At 55.3% G+C, this 18,782-nt stretch overlaps 3 protein-coding genes across 6 annotated transcripts; 1 reads left to right on the top strand and 2 right to left on the bottom strand.

The window, feature by feature from the left end:
• Positions 1–7: 7 nt before the first annotated feature.
• Positions 8–9,164, bottom strand: LOC101789642 (uncharacterized). 3 transcript variants are annotated; one of them, XM_038185477.2, is made up of 14 exons: positions 8,906–9,065; positions 8,662–8,791; positions 6,192–6,316; positions 5,514–5,604; positions 5,296–5,375; positions 4,982–5,026; positions 4,358–4,392; positions 3,462–3,616; positions 3,160–3,247; positions 2,720–2,806; positions 2,286–2,384; positions 1,212–1,984; positions 873–949; positions 8–613 (listed from the first exon to the last, which is right to left on the bottom strand). In XM_038185477.2, exons 1-14 carry the CDS (start codon positions 8,944–8,946, stop codon positions 550–552), a joined length of 1,890 nt encoding a protein of 629 aa, XP_038041405.2. In that variant the 5' UTR covers positions 8,947–9,065; the 3' UTR covers positions 8–549. The 3 variants fall into 3 exon arrangements, with proteins under 3 accessions (XP_038041405.2, XP_027321745.3, XP_071900102.1); XM_027465944.3 differs by having other exon boundaries at positions 1,194–1,984; XM_072044001.1 differs by lacking the exon at positions 6,192–6,316 and having other exon boundaries at positions 8,906–9,164.
• A 1,635-nt stretch (positions 9,165–10,799) lies between these two features.
• On the top strand, positions 10,800–13,733 carry LOC101803753 (C-signal). The gene is made up of 6 exons (XM_027465967.3): positions 10,800–11,872; positions 12,262–12,313; positions 12,393–12,580; positions 12,872–13,030; positions 13,305–13,424; positions 13,525–13,733. Exons 1-6 carry the CDS (start codon positions 11,726–11,728, stop codon positions 13,636–13,638), a joined length of 780 nt encoding a protein of 259 aa, XP_027321768.3. The 5' UTR covers positions 10,800–11,725; the 3' UTR covers positions 13,639–13,733.
• A 233-nt stretch (positions 13,734–13,966) lies between these two features.
• LOC110351764 (C-signal-like) lies at positions 13,967–18,516 on the bottom strand. Of its 2 annotated transcripts, XM_038185631.2 has the most exons (6): positions 18,358–18,501; positions 18,116–18,167; positions 15,272–15,459; positions 14,833–14,991; positions 14,461–14,571; positions 13,967–14,239 (listed from the first exon to the last, which is right to left on the bottom strand). In XM_038185631.2, the coding sequence occupies exons 1-6, from the start codon at positions 18,499–18,501 to the stop codon at positions 14,126–14,128; spliced, it is 768 nt and encodes a 255-aa protein (XP_038041559.2). In that variant the 3' UTR covers positions 13,967–14,125. The 2 variants fall into 2 exon arrangements, with proteins under 2 accessions (XP_038041559.2, XP_071900108.1); XM_072044007.1 differs by having other exon boundaries at positions 14,461–14,991; positions 18,358–18,516.
• Positions 18,517–18,782: the final 266 nt, after the last annotated feature.

Below are 18,782 nucleotides of genomic sequence, written 5' to 3' on the forward strand. Positions count from 1 at the left end.
AGAGCTGTGTATTTAAAAAATATATGACTTTTATTTTTAATTTCTACAGCATAACCTTGCAGGCTATTTTTTAAACAAACTGTGCAGAACCCTATCAAAACCAATCGATAACATACCCAAACGGCTGAACTGGCTTCAGGACAGGGAGCAGGTGCCAGGGCTTTGTAGCTGTATCTGCCCATGGTAGAGGGAGAATGGGTCCCCTCGTGTTCCTGTGTGCCAGGCCAGGCTGTTTGCTCCAAGCTGTGACAGGAACATCACAGGAACAGCGTGGTACTGAGGTGGGAGTGAGCCCAGCTCATGCGCTCTAGCATCCCTGAGCAGATGCCTTCCCCCTCCTTGGGCTGGGGGTGCTGGACTCCAGCAGGTCATCTCCCTGGCTGCGCTGGAGCCAGGGTCTCTGAATCCAGGCCAGTCCCCCCCTTAGGGACAGGGGTCTTGGTCCCCTCACCCTCCCCCCACCTGCTCTTCCCACGCAGTTTGCTGAACCGATCGAGAAATGAGACAAGAGGCCGCTCAGAGCGCACTTGGGCTCCAGGTGGTCTCGGCTCAGGCATCCACGTCCCTGTCTGTGAGAATCCAGCACGCCCACTTCAGCATCGCCTTGGAGATCCTGCAAAACCAAAACGGGAGCCAGGATGAGAAGGGAACCCAGCTGGGAACACGCAACGGTGCCCAGACGGGCTTGCAGGGGGGTGGGACAAGCTCAGGACCTGGTGCAGGGGAGCTGGAAAGGCCAGAGGGACCCCTGGGCTGCAAGGTGGAGTGCCCAGGTGCCACAGGGCTAGCGGGCTTTTAGGGGTGACAGCAGTGGCTAGCTGTGGCCACAGGGCTCAGGGCTGTGAGAGGGCAGGGTCCGTCGCTGCACTGACCTGACAGATCGTATTTGCTGGCAGAGCTCAGGGCTTGGGGCCTTGTATTTGTACTGGAGCGGCCTGTCCCTCACGTACTGCAGAAGCAAAGAGGACAGTGAGCTTGGTGCGCCTACAGAAACGCTCCCGTCCCTTCCTTCCTCCCTCAGCTCCTGAACCTTCCACTCTTATTTCACCTGGAGACCTGGAAGAGGCTCCAGCGAGGGCTGGGTCCCACCCAGCTCCCTTCACCCAGTGCCCCAGGTGCTCCCCACACCCCACAGCTCTGCTGTGCTGTGCTGAGCCTGCTTTCAGCTGCCCATCTCCCACAGAGCCAGGCACCCGCTGCTTCATCTTTACCGGCTGCAGAACTCTGTGCTGCTCCAGCGTGGAGCTGGGGCCGCTCACTGAGGCTGCCTCCTCTTCCTCCTCCTCCTCCTCTTCCTCCTCTGGGGACTCCTCTCTGCGTTGTGGCCTGTGCTCCTCCCTTCTGATCTTCTTCTTTCCCTCTGTGCTCGTGGACTCCAGCTTCCTGCGCACCTCTCTCCCCGTGCCCCCAGAGGCACCGCATCGAGGCTGCTTCTGCTGCAGTCCACCGAGGGACCTCCACCCCTCAGGCAGCTCCGGGCCACCTCCCACCACCTGCTTCCTCTTGGCACCCTTAGGCTTCCTGCTCTCCTTTGGGGTTTCTCCTCCCTGGGTCCTGGCGTGAGCCAGGTGACGCTTCAGCATGTCTGGAGAGAAAGCTGTGCCGCTGGAGTCTGCCTGCTCCTGGTGAGGCACCCCTTTGGTGTGGGACACCGGGTGGTTTCTGGGCAGGACAGGAAATGTTGGAGAGAGAGCTGGCAGCTTGGCCTGGGAGTCCTCCGAAACCAGCGGGCCTTGAGAAGCACAGGGGGAGCTGGAGGCTGCCTCTGCAGCTGATGTTGCCCAGGTCGTGCCAGCCTTCACAGGGCTGATGCTGCTGTACGAGGAGAGCAGCGAGGGAGATGAAGCCTGGGCAGGGGCAGCCTGCAGCAGGCCCTGGGGAGAGTCACGGCCACACGATTCCAGCAGGTCAGGTGTGTTGCTGTCAGCAGCCACGTCCTGCTGGTCCTCCGGCCTGTGTGGAGAGCTGTTCTGAAAGGACTGCTCTGGTAAAAGAGAAAAAAAACAACACAAAACTGTCACGTTGGCAATGGGGCACGCTGCTGGTGGTAACACGCAGGAGCAGGAGCTGTCCCAGTACGTGAGACGGGAGGCGAGCATCAGAGCTGCAACAAGGCAGGTAGAGGGAAATGGGACCACTGGGGAGGCCAGATAGGCACAGCACCACTTTCTGGCCAGGGGAAAGAACGCCAGAGCCAAGGAGGAGCTGTGCATTCATGCAGCGACAGGAGAGGGACTGTCTGCTCCCAGCAAAGCGTGTGTGCTCCACACAGCACGGAGACTCACCTTCTGAAGAGGTCAGAGTCAAAGACATCGCGGGAAGCATGTTCCAAGGATTGTCCAGCGATGCATCTAAGCTCCCCGACACCACCGTTGACTCTGCAGCTGCAGAAAAGTGATTTTGGTGAGTGATTTCTCGGTGCAGAACCAAGAAAGCTGTTGTCTACTCCCAACTCTGCAACAACTGAAAATAATTCTGAGCTTGTGCAGACCAAGACCTCATCCAGGCAGCGGAGAGCCAGATAGTGCCCAGAGAGCAGGCAGGACAGGATGCAGGAATGGGACTGCTCCCTGCTCACTCAGTGCTGGGAGTCCTGGTCTTCCAGAGCCCTGGCCCTGCTGGTACCTCCTCTGCTCAAATGCAAGGGCAAAAGGGGCTGAGCAGACTTCAGAGGAAAATATTAAGAGGTTGGATGGGATCTGCGTGTCCCACTACTCACAGCTGGGCTGCTGGGAGATGCCAGTCTGGTCGTCTGGCACTGTCTTGTCATAGTTGTCCTTCTCAGGAGATGCTCCACATACATCATCTGCAATGAAAGGAACACTGCTGCTTACACACCAGCACGCTGCACAGCCAGAGCAAAGGAATTCTCCTCCCCTTCCCAGAGAGATCTTGGGCACCTGGCAGCACTTCCAGCACCTCAGCAGTGTGAGGAATGGGATAGTGAGAAAAGGAAGGTGCCTAGCAGGCTCAGGACCTAGAGAACTACAAACTTCTCAGGGTGTTCTGCAATCCTGGGGCCTGCAGCTTTCAAAATTCCACCTTCTATGCATCCAACTGTTGTGCTCAGCCCATAACCATGAACAAGTCCCTTATTTCACCTGACTGGGTTTTGAACTGCTGATCTGCCTACCCTCCAAACGAAGCCACAGCACTCACCTGCCTTGGAAGCATCGCCATCAACCGCTGCCTCCTCAGGAGGGATCACCAGGACGTTGGCTGGGACCATGAAGGTGTCCTCAGGTGGCTGAAATGAGAAACGTTACTTGTTTTTTGCTGTTCAGTCTCACTCAAGCTCCAGGAGCTCACCCACAGCTGGCAGCCGAACACCATCTCGCTCTCTGGATCTGCCCACTGCTCTTCCCCTTCCTTCTCCCACCCCTCCAGAGCAGGATCCCCACCATGAGCTGTCACAGAGAGAGCTCCATCCACACCAGGCACTTCACAGCAGCTGGACTGACCTCTTTCTTGAGTTCTGCCTCCCACTGGGTCACGGGAGGCTCGTCCTTCTCTGTCTCTTTGGACACCTGTAAATCCAAGCATTCCTCAGCACTTTCCTTCAAAGTCTCAAGCTGGTTCTGTCCTATCACATCAATCAGCTGTGAGATGGATGGGTCTGAAGCAAGAACAACACATGTGTTAGTGGAAGGGACACCTCGGTTCAGGCAAGCCTCATTTGCAAATGATTTTACTTTCTGTTGCATGACTGTCAGGTGTGATGAAACCCACGGGAACACAAAACTGCATTTCCTGATTTTTTTTTCCCCATCCACAGAGGTCCTCACATACCTTCCCAATATACTACAAGGATTATATCAGGCAGCCATTTCGGAAGAAGATAGGATAAAGACACCACTGCTCCTGGTCAGACAACCCCGCCAGGACCACAGGAAATACAAAGGTGTGTTTGGAGCTAGACTCAGCTCACACATGCAGGCAGCTTCCTGAACAGAATGGGCACAATTTCTACAGTCTCTCACCACTTGGAGCAGCAGCACGGGCACAGGCATGCAACGGCCTGTGCTGTTTTCATTGTTAGCACCAATGTGCCCTGCTTTAGGCTTAGCAGCACGGCTTTGTGCTAGTGGGACCGAGCCTGGCTCCTGCAGGAAACACACACAGTGCTGCTTCTTGCTATCTGGGCAGCTACAGGCAGACACTCCCTGACCTCTGGGGCAAGAGCAGGCTCAAATCTGCCAGCAGAGCCATGCTAAGGCAGGCGCAGTGCCCTGTCATTCAGCTCACTGGCACATTTGGTTGTGTTTGTGCTACATCTGCCTAACACAGACCACGCTCAGAAGGGCCACGAGCCCCCAGCAGGCAGCCACGGCACTGTGTGCCCCCCACAACTGCTTACCTGAGCTGGGAGCAGTCCCCAGAGAGGCACTCCTCCTGCAGTGAACAAGGATAAGAGGAAGGGTTAGGACCAAGGCACACGGAAGCCAGCAGCCCTTCGCAGCTCTCTGCTGCAGGGCATTATAGATTGAGTATTCTTTCCTGGGAGAAAAGGCTCGTGGAACTAGTGGATTCCCTGCTGGTGCCAGATCCAGCCCCAGGCTCCTCTCAGTATCCCCCTAATACCCAGAAGGAGCCTCATTCCTGAGGACAGACCAGTGGAGACCCCTCCGGATCTCCAGAACTGGGGCTCCCTGGAAGAGGCCAGAGAGAAGAACGAACGTGTGCTTAGACATTCTGCCCCAGGCTGGTAGGAACACATTCCCCAGAGGTGTTTTCTTCCACCTCTGCCATTTAAGAGGCTGGGGTTGGAATCGGTGTCAGCAGGCTCTTACCCGTGATAGTGACTCGTTTTGTGCTCTCTGCTCAGCTCTGTCACATCCCAGGGCAGCAAGTCCCACAGATTAACGAGGAACTGCCACAATGTACCTGCCCTTGCCAGCCCACGCTAACCACATTCAGAGCCTGCACGCTGTCATCGTGGTGTCTGTGTGTGTTCCCTGGCAATCGCCAGCCCTGTACTTACAGCCAGAGCTCCTTTATCTTCTGTAGCACAGAGGGCTCGTGGTTCCTGCAACAACAGAGAAGACAGTTACTGACGTGGCTCTCCCATGCATGCATTCCTTCAAAGCTCCCAACATAGAGATTCCTCTGTCAAAGAGACAAAAAATCTCTATCACAACCAGGTTGCAGCAGCAGATCCCTTAGCCTGGTGCACGCTGCTGTGCCAAGGGCTCCCAGTTTCAGCACCGCGTGGCAGACACCAGCTCCCCAGCTCTGGGGAGATGCACAAGCCCCACCGACCCGCAGCTCCAGCCCCAGCCCGCACCTTGGACGTACCCATTGGATGAATCCATCCTCTGCCTCTCCATGGGCAGCACGATGAACTGGTGGGCGGTGAGATAAAACTCACAGTCCTCCTGTTGAGGTAAACAACACGAGTCCCATGAGGCCCAGGCGAGCAGCCACAGCTCTGCTCCCTCCCTCTGTGAGCACCCAGCCCAGCCCTGCTAATGACCCTCCAGCCTCAAATTACTTCCATTCCTCAGAGCACTCACCAGCCTGGCCTCCTCCCGGAAACACACCGTGTACTTCTGCAAGACGATAATTCTACAAAGAAGGCTGGAAAGCTTAAGGTGAATGTGGGTGCTAGAAAAAGAACAGAAAAGGACCGTCTTGGAGGGGTGAAGAATGGAGTCAGACCACCCAGACACATCGTGGGGCTCCCCTTACGGCTATGCCAACCACACGGGGGCATGCTGGAATATTTCTCAGCACAAATGTCAGGGACTGAGCACAGCACAATGCTGAGAGCTGCTTTTTATCCTTGCCTCTGATACCAGCAACCAGCCAGTCACTGCCCCAGCTGAAAAACAGAGAGGTTATGTCCAAACGGGGAAGCCAAGGAAAGCTGCTAGCACTGGAGGAGCAGCCCAGGATACCATGGTTAACACTCCAACTCCTTTAGCAAAGGCTTTTTAGTCATTTCTGATCACGTTAATATGGCATCACCGTTTCTGCCATCGATCCCTGCACTTCCTAGCCAGCCATAACTGCAGCACCAAGTGCCAGAATTCCCGCTGGCCCCACCTAGCAGCAGCTGCCTCTTTCACACTGATTTCCCACCCCATTATTGATTAGGCTTAACAAAACCTGAAAAAAGACCAGGCAGGAGCCCCACTAGCAGCTGGGGAGAGCTGCTGTCCCAGCCACAGCCGAGTCACGACAGAACCCACTTTTCTTCCGCCCGCAGAGCTTCAGCTGTAATGACCACTCGGATGTAGTAGGACCCATCTGAGACTTGTAGTTCAGCATCTTGGAGTGCTCCAGCTTGGTCTGGAGCACTTGAGTCATTCAAAACCTATCAAAAACATTGGGGAGGGGGGGAAAAAAGCGTCACCCATTGACTTTCCAGTGAACAAGGAGCGCCTGGATGAGAGCATGGACTTTTAGAAGAGAAGTTCACCATTCCCTGTGAAGCCAGATGATAAAGACTGCCCCAGGGCCAAGGGGTGCTGTATGCGCCCATGCCTCCTGGTGGGACCAGGCAGGCTCAGCACCAAGACATGATAAGGGACATGCTGTGTTGTGTGAGACAGTGGTCAACAGTAAGGGGGAAGAGAAGGCACAGCCAAGCATTTTTTGCCCAACCCAGCAGCAGGAATTCAAGCAAAAGGGGCTGGGCAGGCTTGCAACATGCACTCTAGCAAAGCAAAGGGAGAGAGAGAGCAGCAGGATCGAGCAGAATTACAAAGGTCCTGGTGTATCAACCCTGAGCTGATACTAAGCCATGTACCCACTTGATCAACACAGCCCCTGATGGATGCAAGAAGCTTCTCCATGTCCCACAAATGCCTGACAAGCAGGCTGGGAGCTGTGGGTCAGTCCTGGCCTGCCCTAAGCACTGCAGTCCCTGTTACATACCTATGGCTTGGTTCATGTTCTTCACTCACAGAGGGGACATGAAATCGCACGTCACACTGTGCACAAATGCCGCTGGCATCTGACAAAAGATGTGCACACAAGATGCTCTTGTCCCCATCATCCCCCAGCCAAGAGACAAAGGGAAGCAACTCCGAATACCAGCACAGAGCGCAGTGTCGCACACCATGCTCAAAAGATCAGTTGTGGCCAGCTGGGACCTTGTGTGGGCAATAAGAGTCTGACAGTCCCTGGCACCAGCAAGAGACAGGGCTGCTCATGGGACTGGTTAGAAAAAAATAAATAAATAAAAATAAATTTAAAAAAAATACAAAAATAAGGAGGGTAGGTTTGGAAACTACAAGTCCAAAACAGGTAAGGAAGAAGTTAGGCATAACTGCAGCAATTTCACCACCTCCCCATCTTCAGATAGGGTCAGGAACAGGAACACAGGGTCTTCCTTCTAGCTGTCATTTTTTTTCTCCCATCTCATCTCTTCCTCCATTAAAAAAAAAAAAAAGACAATATCCATCTTTTGTTGTCCTTCTCCTGTGAGGATACAACTCTCCAGCAGCCAGACCATAATCACAACCAAGCACAAGAAATAAATTGCATGTCCTGCCCTTGCCAAGCTCATGTCCAGTTGTGTGGCTGGGTGTCTCACAGCATTTTCATCCAGCCCCTCCAAAACACAGCCCACTGGCCACATCACAGAGGGGACTGTGAAGCATCAGAGGATACCAGTTAGCAACTCAGCTATCTATATATTAACATAACCAAATTACTCACACAACTCCTAGTTATGTGACTACGTTATTAAGTCCATAGCTGGTGATAATTCAGCCCGCCTTTCTCCACAGTGCTCACTGTGAGGTGGAGGAGCGAGAGCAAACAGCCATACGCAGCTCTCACCCTTCCTCCCTGGGCATCGCACCTCCAAGGTCTGAAAGGAGTCAGCAGCACCGACTCAGCTCGGTTGTTTCCCTCCTTCTTCATTTATGTCACCTAGCAGGTAGATGAGCCATCAAGCCTCAGCACAAAAACTCTCCAGGGGCTGCGCAGGAGCAGGTCTGGCCACCGGGAGCCCCACAGCCTGAATCACGGGGCAGGAGGACCTGAGGGTGGAGGTGAGGAACGGCTCGGGGTCCCTCCAGGCCCCAGTGTGAGAAACTAAGCTGTGTTTTTGCAGCAGAAAACTGATTTTCTGTATTCCAAGGTAGTTGTGTAGTCATAATAAGGGGAGATGCTAAGTAGGTAAGTGGGCAGTAGAAGGCCTCGCTGTGCCAAAATAGGGTGGAAGCTTGGGAAAAACAGGATGAGCAGTGTGAGAACAGTAAAACAAAGATCAGAGGTTATCAAAACATAAGAAAGGGGGGAAAAAAGGAAAAAGGGGGAAATTAAAGGGTTGAAAAAAAGAAAAATTGTACATACAGGGTATAGGGGAGCATCGGGTAGCTTGTGAATAGAAAGTTATGATCTGTTTGCTATAATGCGCTCCCAATTGTCAGGACACCCGCCCTTGCAATCATGGATAAATAAGAAAATCCTGTCTGAAGAAAATTGCGATTTCCTCACACCAGGTAGGGTGGGAGGCTCCAGACCCGCTGCCCGCGCTCCCCCAGCAAAGCAGAGCAGGAGGAGGGATGGAGAAGGGGAGGCTGCGGCCTCTGTGAGCGAGCACATGCAGGGGGGCAGAACCCAACCCAGCCAGCACCGAGGGGCAGAGGGGCTCCTCCAGCTCCAATCCAGCCCCCCAGGGCAGGCTGCTTTCCCCTCAGCACATACCCGCAGCACCTGCCCGGCCAGCAGGTCCCCGCCGGCGTCCCTCTTCTCGTAGTTGAGCAGCAGGCTGGCGATCCAGGGCTGCAGGACGTACACCTTGGGGCCGGACAGGTTCTTGCTCTCGTACACGAACCTGCGAGGGGACGACACGAGGCGGGTGGGCGGGGAAGGAGCCGAGCTCAGCTCCTCACGGAGCCGCCGGGCCCGGGCCCCGAGCCCACAGCCCCGGTTCCCCGCCTCGCCTCACCTGGCCCCCAGCGGCGCCTCAGGGCAAGCAGCCGCCGCCATGGCCCGCCCCACACCGCCGCGGCCCAGGAAGAGAAACGGAGCCGGGCCCCGCAGTATCCGGGGCGGAGCGGCTCGGGGCGGGCGGGGAGAAGGCTCCGGGGCTGAGGGGGGCCGAGCCGCGCCCCGGAGTCGGGTCCCGGAGCCGGTCCCATGTCCCAGTACCGGCCCGGTACCGGGTGTTTTCCTGGTGTTGGGCCGTTACTGGTTGCCGTTTGGTCGTTCTTCAGTGAATTCGTTGATTCTTAGAATCTCACGAGTTGGAAAAGAACCGTAAAGATCATGGAGTCCAGCTTCTGTCCTACAGGTCTACCCGACTCCTGGCCTACAGGTGTACCCAGCTCCTGGCCTACAGGTCTACCCAAAAGTTAATAAAGCACAGTCCAAACACTTCTTAAAACTCCAACAGGCTCAGTGCTGTGACTGCATCCCTGGGGAGCCTGTTCCAGTGCACAAATGGCCTTGTGGTGAAGAACCTCTTCCTGATACCCAGCCTGAAATGGCTAAAATGCTGCATTTTTGCATGTTTTCCTGTGCTTCCAGGGGTTCCTTGGCTGCCCTAGTGCCAGTCCTCCACGGGCATTTGCCTGCTGGAAGGAGTGTCAGAGTAGGGTAGAGTAGGGTAGAGTAGAGTAGAGTAGAGTAGGGTAGGGTAGAGTAGAGTAGAGTAGAGTAGAGTAGAGTAGAGTAGAGTAGAGTAGAGTAGAGTAGAGTAGAGTAGAGTAGAGTAGAGTAGAGTAGAGTAGAGTAGAGTAATCCTGAGCTGGAAGGGACCCATAAGGGTTGAGTCCAACTCCCAGCACCACACAGTTCTACCCAAAAATTCGGACCATGTGACTAAGTGCACAGTCCAAATGCTTCTTAAACTCCAACAGGCTTGGTGGAGTGACTAATTTCCTGGGGAGCCTGTTGCAGTGTGCAATAACGCTCAGTTGGAGGGTCCTCCCCGCTTGCCATCTCCACTTATTGCCGTCTCCTCTTATGTTAACACCATATAGGTGCTCAAATCTTGCAGTCACACAGCAAAGTCCACCTGGGAAGAAGCCAAGGGGACAGCAAATGCCTCCTCCAGGCAGAGCTTTGCGAACCTCACTGACACAGCAGAGTACGGTGGGTTCCTTTGCTGGCCGAGCACAGGCCTTTGGCTTTTCATTTGCAGCCAAAGTGTCGCAGAAGATGCCTGGCGGCACAGAAGGGCTCTCGCCAGGCTGAAATCCCTCCTTGCTAGGGGCCGTGAGGGTCATGGCTTGCCCCTGTCAGCCTCCTTTGGCCCTCAGTCTGGAGGCTGGGGTGAGGACCCAGCTGGGTACAGCGTACACCATCTGTCCCTGAAATGCCATGACAAATTCCTGCCACACAGAGGAGCAGACAGCAAGTGTTTGGCTGCAGAACACAAGCAGCCTAGTTTATTGGGATCTCCACAGAAGTTAACGCAGAAGCAAATCTCTTAATGGGATGGTTGGTCACTGTGCAGATGATGACAGGAGTCTCTTATGCAGCATCATCTCCAGTTGGGGCAGGGGAGATTCCCCCAGCTTGCACCCAGCCAGTCTTGCCTGATTGCTGTGGCACACACATGATCTGCCGTTCTTCATCTCCTTAAACTATCCACAAGATTCCTCCTAACTATCTTAGATAGGTGCAGAAGACTGTCCTACATGACCATTTCTGCATCTCCAGGAACACCTCCTGCTGTCACAAATTGTCTGTGCATGGTGTGGTCAGTGCTGCAACAGAAAACACCTGGGGAGCTTGTGCTACATTCATTCTCACCTGCAAGCTGTTAAGCAGCCTGTGTGGACACACTGGTGATGCTCATCTACTAATTTAGGCACAGCTTGAGGTGCTGGGGGACCTTCTGGATGGCCCCAAAGCTCCTGTGATGACCAGTCAAATGTTGTCTTTGGAAGACAGAACTTTGATCCATCATCTCCAATCAGGTCAGCCTCACCAGCACAGACATGAGCCAAGGAGCAGTGGGACCACCCTGGGATTGGGTGTCTGCTGTGTGCTGGGTGTGAATTTTGTTTTTTCACGCTTCCAGCTTAAACTATATCAGACTGGTTGGTATAGCAGACTCTTAGGAAAGGGCCTCTTCTGGGCAGATCGGGAAGGTTTCCAGTCAGAGCTGGAAGGGTTCCTGGGTTTTCCAGCCTGTTACAGTAGATAAGGGGCACTCACCTCTCCTCGCTGCTCTGTCCCCGCCCATGGCTTTGGTGTTGCACAAATTAAGGTCAATAACTTGTGCTGCGCATGGTCCACACATCCGTACTTGCCTGTCTGACCATGAGGAACAGAAGCTGGTGGCCCAAGAGGGAGGAGGCACCTCCATACAGGAACAGCGGTAGTTCTGGCCCTAAAAACAAACAGCTCACGTTCTGGTGGAGCCAAGAAGAGGAAGGTACAAAGAGCAGCAACGTGACTCCAGCCCAGTGCCTGTGACTTGGAGCGAATGCTTGTGCTGCCGTGGCCTTGGGAGCAGAGGCAGCTTTCTTGCTGGCAGTGGGGCAGAGGAGAGAGTGCGTCAGAGGGCTTGGTAGTGAGCAGCGGCTATCCAGACCCACAGCCCAGGGCATTCCCTGCCTGGACAGGACGCTGGGCACCGCTTCTGTCACTCAGCACCAGAAAAGGTGGATCCTGGCTGTGGAAAAAAGCCAAGAGGCTGGGGAACTGCAAATACTGCCTTAGAGCAAAGAGGAGATACAAGCCATCGTGGGAAAATACGAGATAACTGAGGATTGAAAGGCACTTTCAGAGTCCGTGCAGAGGCAGAAAGAGCAGCATGGGAGAGCTTCGTGTCCGCTCCGTTCTGGTGACTGGAGCCAACCGAGGAATCGGCCTGGGGTTAGTCCGGCACCTGCTGGGGCTGCCAAACCCACCCGAGTGGGTCTTTGCAGCCTGCCGGGACCCCAAGGGACAGCGAGCACAGGTGAGGCTGGTGGCAGTGGGGGACAGCAGGGCAGGGCAGCGCCCGGTGCAAGGCAGGATTGTGTGAGGGTCTCCATCACGGGGCTGCAGCCCTGAGCCCAGTCCAGGGGCACAGAAAGCTGGGGTAGGACGGCCATGGGATGAGCTGTGCCTGGGGTGCCCAGGGCTCCTTGGAGCTGGGCAGGGAGCTTCTGCTGCTGGGGCAGGTGATGGCCATGGTGGGCAGGGCGAGACACGAGGCTTGTGGGGTGTGTGGGATGCACAGAGACCTGTCCACAGGGAGCGGGTTGGCAGAGCAGGGTGCTGGGTGTGAGGCGGTGCTGGATCAAAGCCAAGCCTCTGTGCAGCCAGCCCTGCCTCTTTGTGCCCACATTGTCCTGTCTCTTGCAGGAGCTGCAGAACTTGGCTTCCAAGCACCCCAACCTGGTCATCGTCCCACTCGGTAGGTGCCCAGGCTGTGCCCCGAGGCTGAGGGTCCCTTGCCTGGGCTCCCTGCTCACCTCCTCACCTTGGCCCCGCAGAAGTCACCGAGCCCGCCAGCATCAAGGCGGCTGCAGCCAGTGTCGGGGAGCGCCTCAAGAACTCAGGTCTCAACCTCCTCATCAACAATGCCGGAATTTCACACTATAAATCATTTGACAGTAACACACAGGAGGACATGGCCCAGGTGTACGCCACCAACACCATTGGGCCCCTGCTGCTGAGCCAGGTGAGGCCCCCACCACAGCTCCAGGAACATCCCTGCCCCTTGGATCTCCCAGGGGGACGGAAAGGGCCGGTGGGACAGGGCCCAGCTCCGCTCTTGTGCTGGTGACGGGCCCGGCACTCCCGAGCTGCCGCAAGAAGCTGGTGGAACCGACTGGGGCTGGTGCTGAGGGGCAGGGGGAAGAGGAAGGCGGCTGCTGGCGGTGCTGGTGGCGGTGCTGCCCGCTGCAGAAGGAGCCGGTCCTCTCCCCTGCACCGCCTCTGTGTGGACCCCCCGCTTCTCCTCTCCTCACAGGCGTTCCTGCCCCTGCTGAAGAAGGCTGCCCAGGGGAGCCCGGGCTCAGGGCTGAGCTGCAGCAAGGCAGCCATCATCAACATGTCCAGCTATGCTGGCTCCATTCAGGACGTCTATTTGTGGGAGTACGGACAAGCTATTTCATATCGCTGCAGCAAGGTACTGCTGGGCATGAACCGGGACATTTTCCCTTCTGAAGGATCTTGCACACCTCCCAGCCTTCCCCTCAGTCCCTGTAACTCTCACCGCTGTGGCTGAGCTCCAGTCAGTCATTGGCTCCCTCTCAAGGCACATCCCTGTGCCTGGTCCCAGACCTAATCGCAGAGGATTTTCATAGGACAGAGCTGCTGCAGGGAACTCGCCCTGCCTGCCCCGGCTGTGGGGTCTGCACGTGTCCCCTCCCCACCCTGATCCCTGCGGTGTCTCCTTGCAGGCTGCTCTGAACATGCTCACCAAGTGCCAGTCCTTGAGCTACCGGGAACACGGCATCCTCTGTGCTGCTTTCCATCCTGGCTGGGTACAGACGGACATGGGGAGCTCAGCTGAAATGAAGGTAGGAGCTTTACCACAGCGGGTCCATCCGAGCCCCTGTGCTGGTTTTCCATGGGAGGCTGTTGCCACCCCGAGCTACATGTTTTTCTCTGCCCCTGCAGCCCCCCGTGACAGTAGATGAGAGCGTAGGAGGGATGCTGAAGGTGATCTCCTCCCTCTCTGAGAAGGACACCGGGACCTTCCTGGACTGGGAAGGGAAAGTTCTGCCCTGGTGAGATGCTGGCCCAGCCTCGTGCCCGGATCCTGGCAGCAGCCCCTCTGCTGCTGCCCGACCTTCACAACATCCTCAATAAACCTTTGTCTGAAAGCAGCAGTGCTGCCATCCGTGTCTGTCTGTGCACTCAACAGGCTCTGCCACACTCTGAGCCTGGAGAGGGCAGCTTCTTCCCGGGTGGTCCCACTCACCTGTGTGCGTGTCAGTGCCCACTGCTCCTGTCCCCTGCCCATACTGGGGATACCCACATGTGTCCTGCTGGAAATGACCCTCTGGAGGCAGCACAAGCAAGGCAGGGGCACAGGATCCAGCCAGCAAGGGGTCCCCACAGGGGCTGAGGTGTCCAAGGGCATGGAGCGAGGGGCAGTCAGTGTGGGCAGAGCAGGGTTACAGGGCGCTGCACAGCCACACGAGCAGTGTGGAAGGGGGAGAAGCTACTTCCTGTGTCCTTGGTTGGGCAGGAGAGATGTGGGATGCTGAGCTGGCTGTCACCAGGGCAGGCTGTTCCCTTCCCAGTCGAGGAAGGCGCCGGAGGTCTCCTGCGAGAGGCTGCCCAGCACCGCCAGGATGCCCTGCACGCTGCGCTCCACCGTCATGGGTGCCTGCAGAAGAGGACAAGGATCGGTGTCACTGCCATGGCCCATGGTGAGCAGCAGGGTCTGACCAGGCTGAAGCGTGCACAGGTGCTGCTGTGCCCTTTCCTCCCAGCTGGAGCAGGGCAGGGTGCTTGTGGAGGCAGACCTCGGAGCTGCCCCCAGGCCTTCAGCTCCCCCGAGCAGCAGAGGACACACCACCACTGTCCCTCCCCTGCACAGCACAATACCTGCTCTGTCCCCATGTCCGTCTTCACCCAGCCGGGATGGATCGCCGTGCACAAGATCCCCTTGTCCCTGAGCTCTGCAGCCAGGCACCTGGTCACCATGTTCTGGGCAGCCTGGAAGAGGCACGGCCATGCCAGCACCACACTGGGCTCAGGGAGCTGGGTACGTGTGGGTGGGAGGGGAACATTTTGGAGCTGAAGGGCTGTGGAGGTGGGAAATGGGCTTTGCCCTGCTGTGGAGCATGGGCACAGCCTGGGCTGGCGCTCTGCGTGCTCACCCTTGGAGGACCAGGCTGGGGATGGGTGGCCCGGGGTGGGTGGGGGGGTTCCATGAGCTCCCCTCCATGGTCCCCAGCGCCTCCCCCAGCCCCTCACCTTGCTGGCACGGTACGGGTACATGGGGGCCTCCAGCACCCTGAGGCACAGCCCGATGGAGCCCACTTTGGAGGACACGTTGACGATCGCGGCCCTGCTGCAGCTCAGCCCTGTCTTCTGCGCACCTTTTGCCGCCTTCTCCAACAGCGGCAGGAATTCCTGACACAAGGACACCCACGCTCTGTTAATACAGACCCTTTTGAGGGTTTCAGGCCTGCCCTGAAAGTCCTCACACCGTGGCTGCAGACCATGGAGGAGCAGCTGGAAAATGCCCCAAGGATGGGCCAGGCCAGAGCCATCCGGAGGAGCAAAGCATGGGAGATGCTGCTCCTCAAGCCTCCCTGCTCCCCCAGCCACGGCCCTGTTCCCACCAGTGTGGCTCATTCCACCCAGGAGAGCATCTCCCAGTGCAGGAGGACCCCCAAAAGCCCTCGCATACCTTGGTGACCTGGAGGGGCCCGACCACGTTGGTGGCAAATGCGGCGAGCATCTCCTGCGAGTCCACGGTCTGCAGCGTGGCGTGCGAGCCGATGCCAGCGTTGTTGATGAGCAGGTTCAAGCCCTGGCCCTCCAGACAAGACTCCACCACCTGCACAGCCCTGCGGATGCTGGGCAGGTCCACTGTGTCTGCTGGGGCAAAAAGAAGGACAGAACTATACCTGGTAAAATAACCAAAGGGTTATTTTATAAGAGGTGCTTGGTCCTTGCACACTGAGGCTCCCAGATGTAGTTCATGTGTTGTTTCTGCTAGGAGCCAACCACAGCTGGGTGTACAGGTTTTTTAAATGATGGACAGCATTTTTGGAGAAATAATAAAGGATGCTCTTGGTGTCCTTCTGTATTTGCACAGTGGCTATTTGGGCTGCTAATGTACTGGGGACAGATTCATTTTATTACTGAATTACACAAAGATCTTTCCTGGTTGATATCCACTCAGATCATTTAGAGTGATCTTATCTATTTTTTTAACAATTTGTGCTAAAATTGATCTTCCACACCACCACTTCCTAGGACTTGCAGCATTTGCTCGCAGATTCTCAGCCTCCCCTCTTCTACAGATGCTCCAGCCCAGGCTGTGGGTTCAAGCCCTCTCCAGCAACCAGAACTACTGAAATTTTCCTGAAATGTTTCTAACAGGGATAAGCACCTGTTTGGATCTCTTTGAAAACCTGCTAAGATTTAATTGGCCCTTTTTTCATGAAACCAGTAGGGGTGGTGTTTTTTAAGTTAAGTTGCTTGAGTTTGTGGATTTGCTTGTCAGGATCTGCATCACTTGATGAGTACTTTCTCCAAAGAAACACCCATTGTCATTTAAGAGGGGTCACATGAACACATTACACGTCTGAAATGTGCTGGTTAGACCAACATTTAACATCTGTATTGCTTTTTTATATCACAAGTGCACCACCAGGACTGTAAGCTCCATGAATATTCATGTGCATGGGCACCTTAGGCACCTTTTTTTGGCATTTTTAACCAGTTTGGTGGATTTATGGTGGTGGTTGAAGACCTCGAGTCTTCTTTTAAAGCATTTGAGTGACTGGGACTTACTCCAGCAGCACAGGCCTTTCGGGAGGTGCTATGAGAACATTGTGGGGGGAATTTGATGAGAAAATTGTCTGCGGGATTTGATGAGAAATGCTGCAGTGTGGGAGTTAATTATCCACAGGGCAGCATAGATTTTTGGAAGATTAGCATTCCCTTATGAAACCAGCATCTTTTTCTCAACACCTGGCTTGAATTCGGAGCTGTTTGTGATTTTGGACTTTGACTTTTGGGCTGAGGATGCAGAGCAAGAGCCAAAACATGTTCAGGTGCCTGTCAGCTTGGGGCTGGTGCTGCTGGCACCGAAAGCCTTCCCCCAGCCAACACATTGCCGGGCTGCTGGGGAAGCAGCCGTGGGATTCACGACAACAGCCCGGACATTTCGGTGTGGACATTTCAGCACGAACATTTCACGTATGATCAGCTTCATGACACTTCACAGCACACTTTCTGGTGATTTCCTTTTGGGCAACGAACAAGCGGAGCTCTGGACTCTGTCACTGCACCACATGCAAGGGATTGCCCACTGCCTGGGGTGAATGATTAATTTCTGTGTTTGGACTGGCCAAGTCATTGCTCCAAGGGAGAAGGGGGCCAGGTGTGTGGGACAATCACGTTCCTATTGCTAGACCAGCCAAATTACCCCCAGGCAACCTCTTAACTCCTCTCCACAACAGCTGAAACGTGCCTACAAGCCATGTGCACACCCAGAAGCCTCGGCTTTCAGCTGAAACAAATGAAGGGATTAGAAAGGGAAAGAAAGAAATTGAGAATGAAAGAATGTGACAGGACTTGCTCATTTTAGAGTTAATTTCCTTCCTTTCTGTAAAGATCATTACTATTATCAGTTTGAAGTTAACCATTCCTTAAGACGGAGTTTGGTTTGGTTGGTTGGTTTGTTTAGCTTATTTTGGGACTTTATAGCCTGCCTTTTGGAGTGCATGTGTTTTTGGAAAGGTTTTTCATTCCATGGACAATCCCTTGAGATGTCCCCTTTATGCTTCGGTGAGCAAAGTAAGTTTGCTTTTCCTATCACATAATGCCAGTTGGGGCTCACAGGTATTTTTGGAGATGCTAATTTTTTATTACAAAGAAGATTTTCTACTTCATTAATCTATTCAATTATAAGAGAGAGAGTTGCAGGTATTTTTAGTATAGACTGACTTCAGGGGTGCCTTCTTTGTTAAGAAATGCTAAAAATTCACTTTGTCTTTGTCCTCTCCAGGTCTGTTTGTCACTGAACCAGGCAGACATCCCAAAAAGGAGCATGCCTCTGAGCCTGAGCAGCAACCTGGGATGCTAACACCAGCGCATGGCCACATTTCCCACGTGTCCTTTTAGCCTGTTTCTTTTTTCTCCTTTTATCAATACCAAAGGAAATGTGACCGTGGCCACTTCCAAAAAGACACCAACCCAACCCCGCTACTCAGGAGCTGTTTGGTTCATGAACCTGTGTGTCCCAACCCAAACTGCTAGGCAAACTGGGGCACCTTGGAGAACAGATCTCATGCCTTTCCCTTGAAACTTGGTCTGGACCCACCTCTGCCTCCCTCTGAAGCCAGTTCGATGGCACCCAGCCAGAGGACAGCTCAGCGTGTGGGGAGCTCTGCCAGACATTCCCAGGCATTCCCAAGCTGCCACCACCACCAAGGTCCGGCAAAGCTGTCCCCGTTCCCATCCCCACGGCGAGCAGAGGGCCAGGAGCATGCCCAGCGCAGCCAGGGAGGTTGCACCGTACCTAGCTGGACCAGTCTGATGCTGGGGTGCTGGGCGGATAATTCTCGCAGGGCCTGGAGACAAAGGGATGGAGCAGGGGGTTAGAAGTCACCGGTGGCACCGCTGTGGTCCCAGCCACAGGTTCCCACCCATCCCATCCTCGTCCACGGGTCACCCCAGCTGGAGCAGACCGTGGTGGCTTTGCTTTTGCTGGGGGAGTTATCAGGTGAAGGGCCCGACCTGGGGACATCCCTGAGCACTGACCTTCCCTCTTGGACCATCGGGGTCCCGGCAGGTGGCGAAGATGTGCTGGGGGGGCTGGGGGCTGGCGGCGAGCTGCCTCACCAGCTCCAGCCCGATGCCCCGGTTGGACCCCGTCACCAAGACGCTGCGAGCCAGCGCGGCCATCTCTGAGGTGGTGAGACTGTCACAGTGGTGACAAACAGGCTGCACCCAGCGGGATTGCCACCTCCTTGGCGTGATGGGAGCATGGGCACAGCCCAGGGTGTGGTTTTGGGCACCCACGGGGACAGCGATGGTGTCAGCAGCAGCCCTGGCACCCTGCCTGCCTCGGCCAGAGCTGGGGGACCAGGGTAGGAACAGTGTTCATGGGGCCACATGTCTCCTGCATTGCCTGCTCCCAATAAAGCCCCAGCTCCCAAATCTGAAGAGTCACCTCTACTCAGAGC

The sequence above is a fragment of the Anas platyrhynchos genome, chromosome 12 (assembly GCF_047663525.1).
Source record: "Anas platyrhynchos isolate ZD024472 breed Pekin duck chromosome 12, IASCAAS_PekinDuck_T2T, whole genome shotgun sequence".
Lineage (NCBI taxonomy): Eukaryota > Metazoa > Chordata > Aves > Anseriformes > Anatidae > Anas > Anas platyrhynchos.

Bases quoted from the DNA above. Each gene is read 5' to 3' on its own strand.
- LOC101789642 (XM_072044001.1), bottom strand. From the start codon at position 9,098: ATGGGACCGGCTCCGGGACCCGACTCCGGGGCGCGGCTCGGCCCCCCT. The intron at 8,792-8,905 runs GTGAGGCGAGGC...GTCCCCTCGCAG, and splicing joins GAGGCGCCGCTGGGGGCCAG to GTTCGTGTACGAGAGCAAGA. The intron at 950-1,211 runs GTAAAGATGAAG...TTGCTTCTGCAG, and splicing joins AGCACAGAGTTCTGCAGCCG to TACGTGAGGGACAGGCCGCT.
- LOC101803753 (XM_027465967.3), top strand. From the start codon at position 11,726: ATGGGAGAGCTTCGTGTCCGCTCCGTTCTGGTGACTGGAGCCAACCGA. The intron at 12,581-12,871 runs GTGAGGCCCCCA...CTCTCCTCACAG, and splicing joins GGCCCCTGCTGCTGAGCCAG to GCGTTCCTGCCCCTGCTGAA. The intron at 13,031-13,304 runs GTACTGCTGGGC...GTCTCCTTGCAG, and splicing joins TTTCATATCGCTGCAGCAAG to GCTGCTCTGAACATGCTCAC.
- LOC110351764 (XM_072044007.1), bottom strand. From the start codon at position 18,501: ATGGCCGCGCTGGCTCGCAGCGTCTTGGTGACGGGGTCCAACCGGGGC. The intron at 14,992-15,271 runs GTATGCGAGGGC...TCCTTGTGTCAG, and splicing joins GGCCCCTCCAGGTCACCAAG to GAATTCCTGCCGCTGTTGGA. The intron at 14,240-14,460 runs GTATTGTGCTGT...CCTCTTCTGCAG, and splicing joins CGGACATGGGGACAGAGCAG to GCACCCATGACGGTGGAGCG.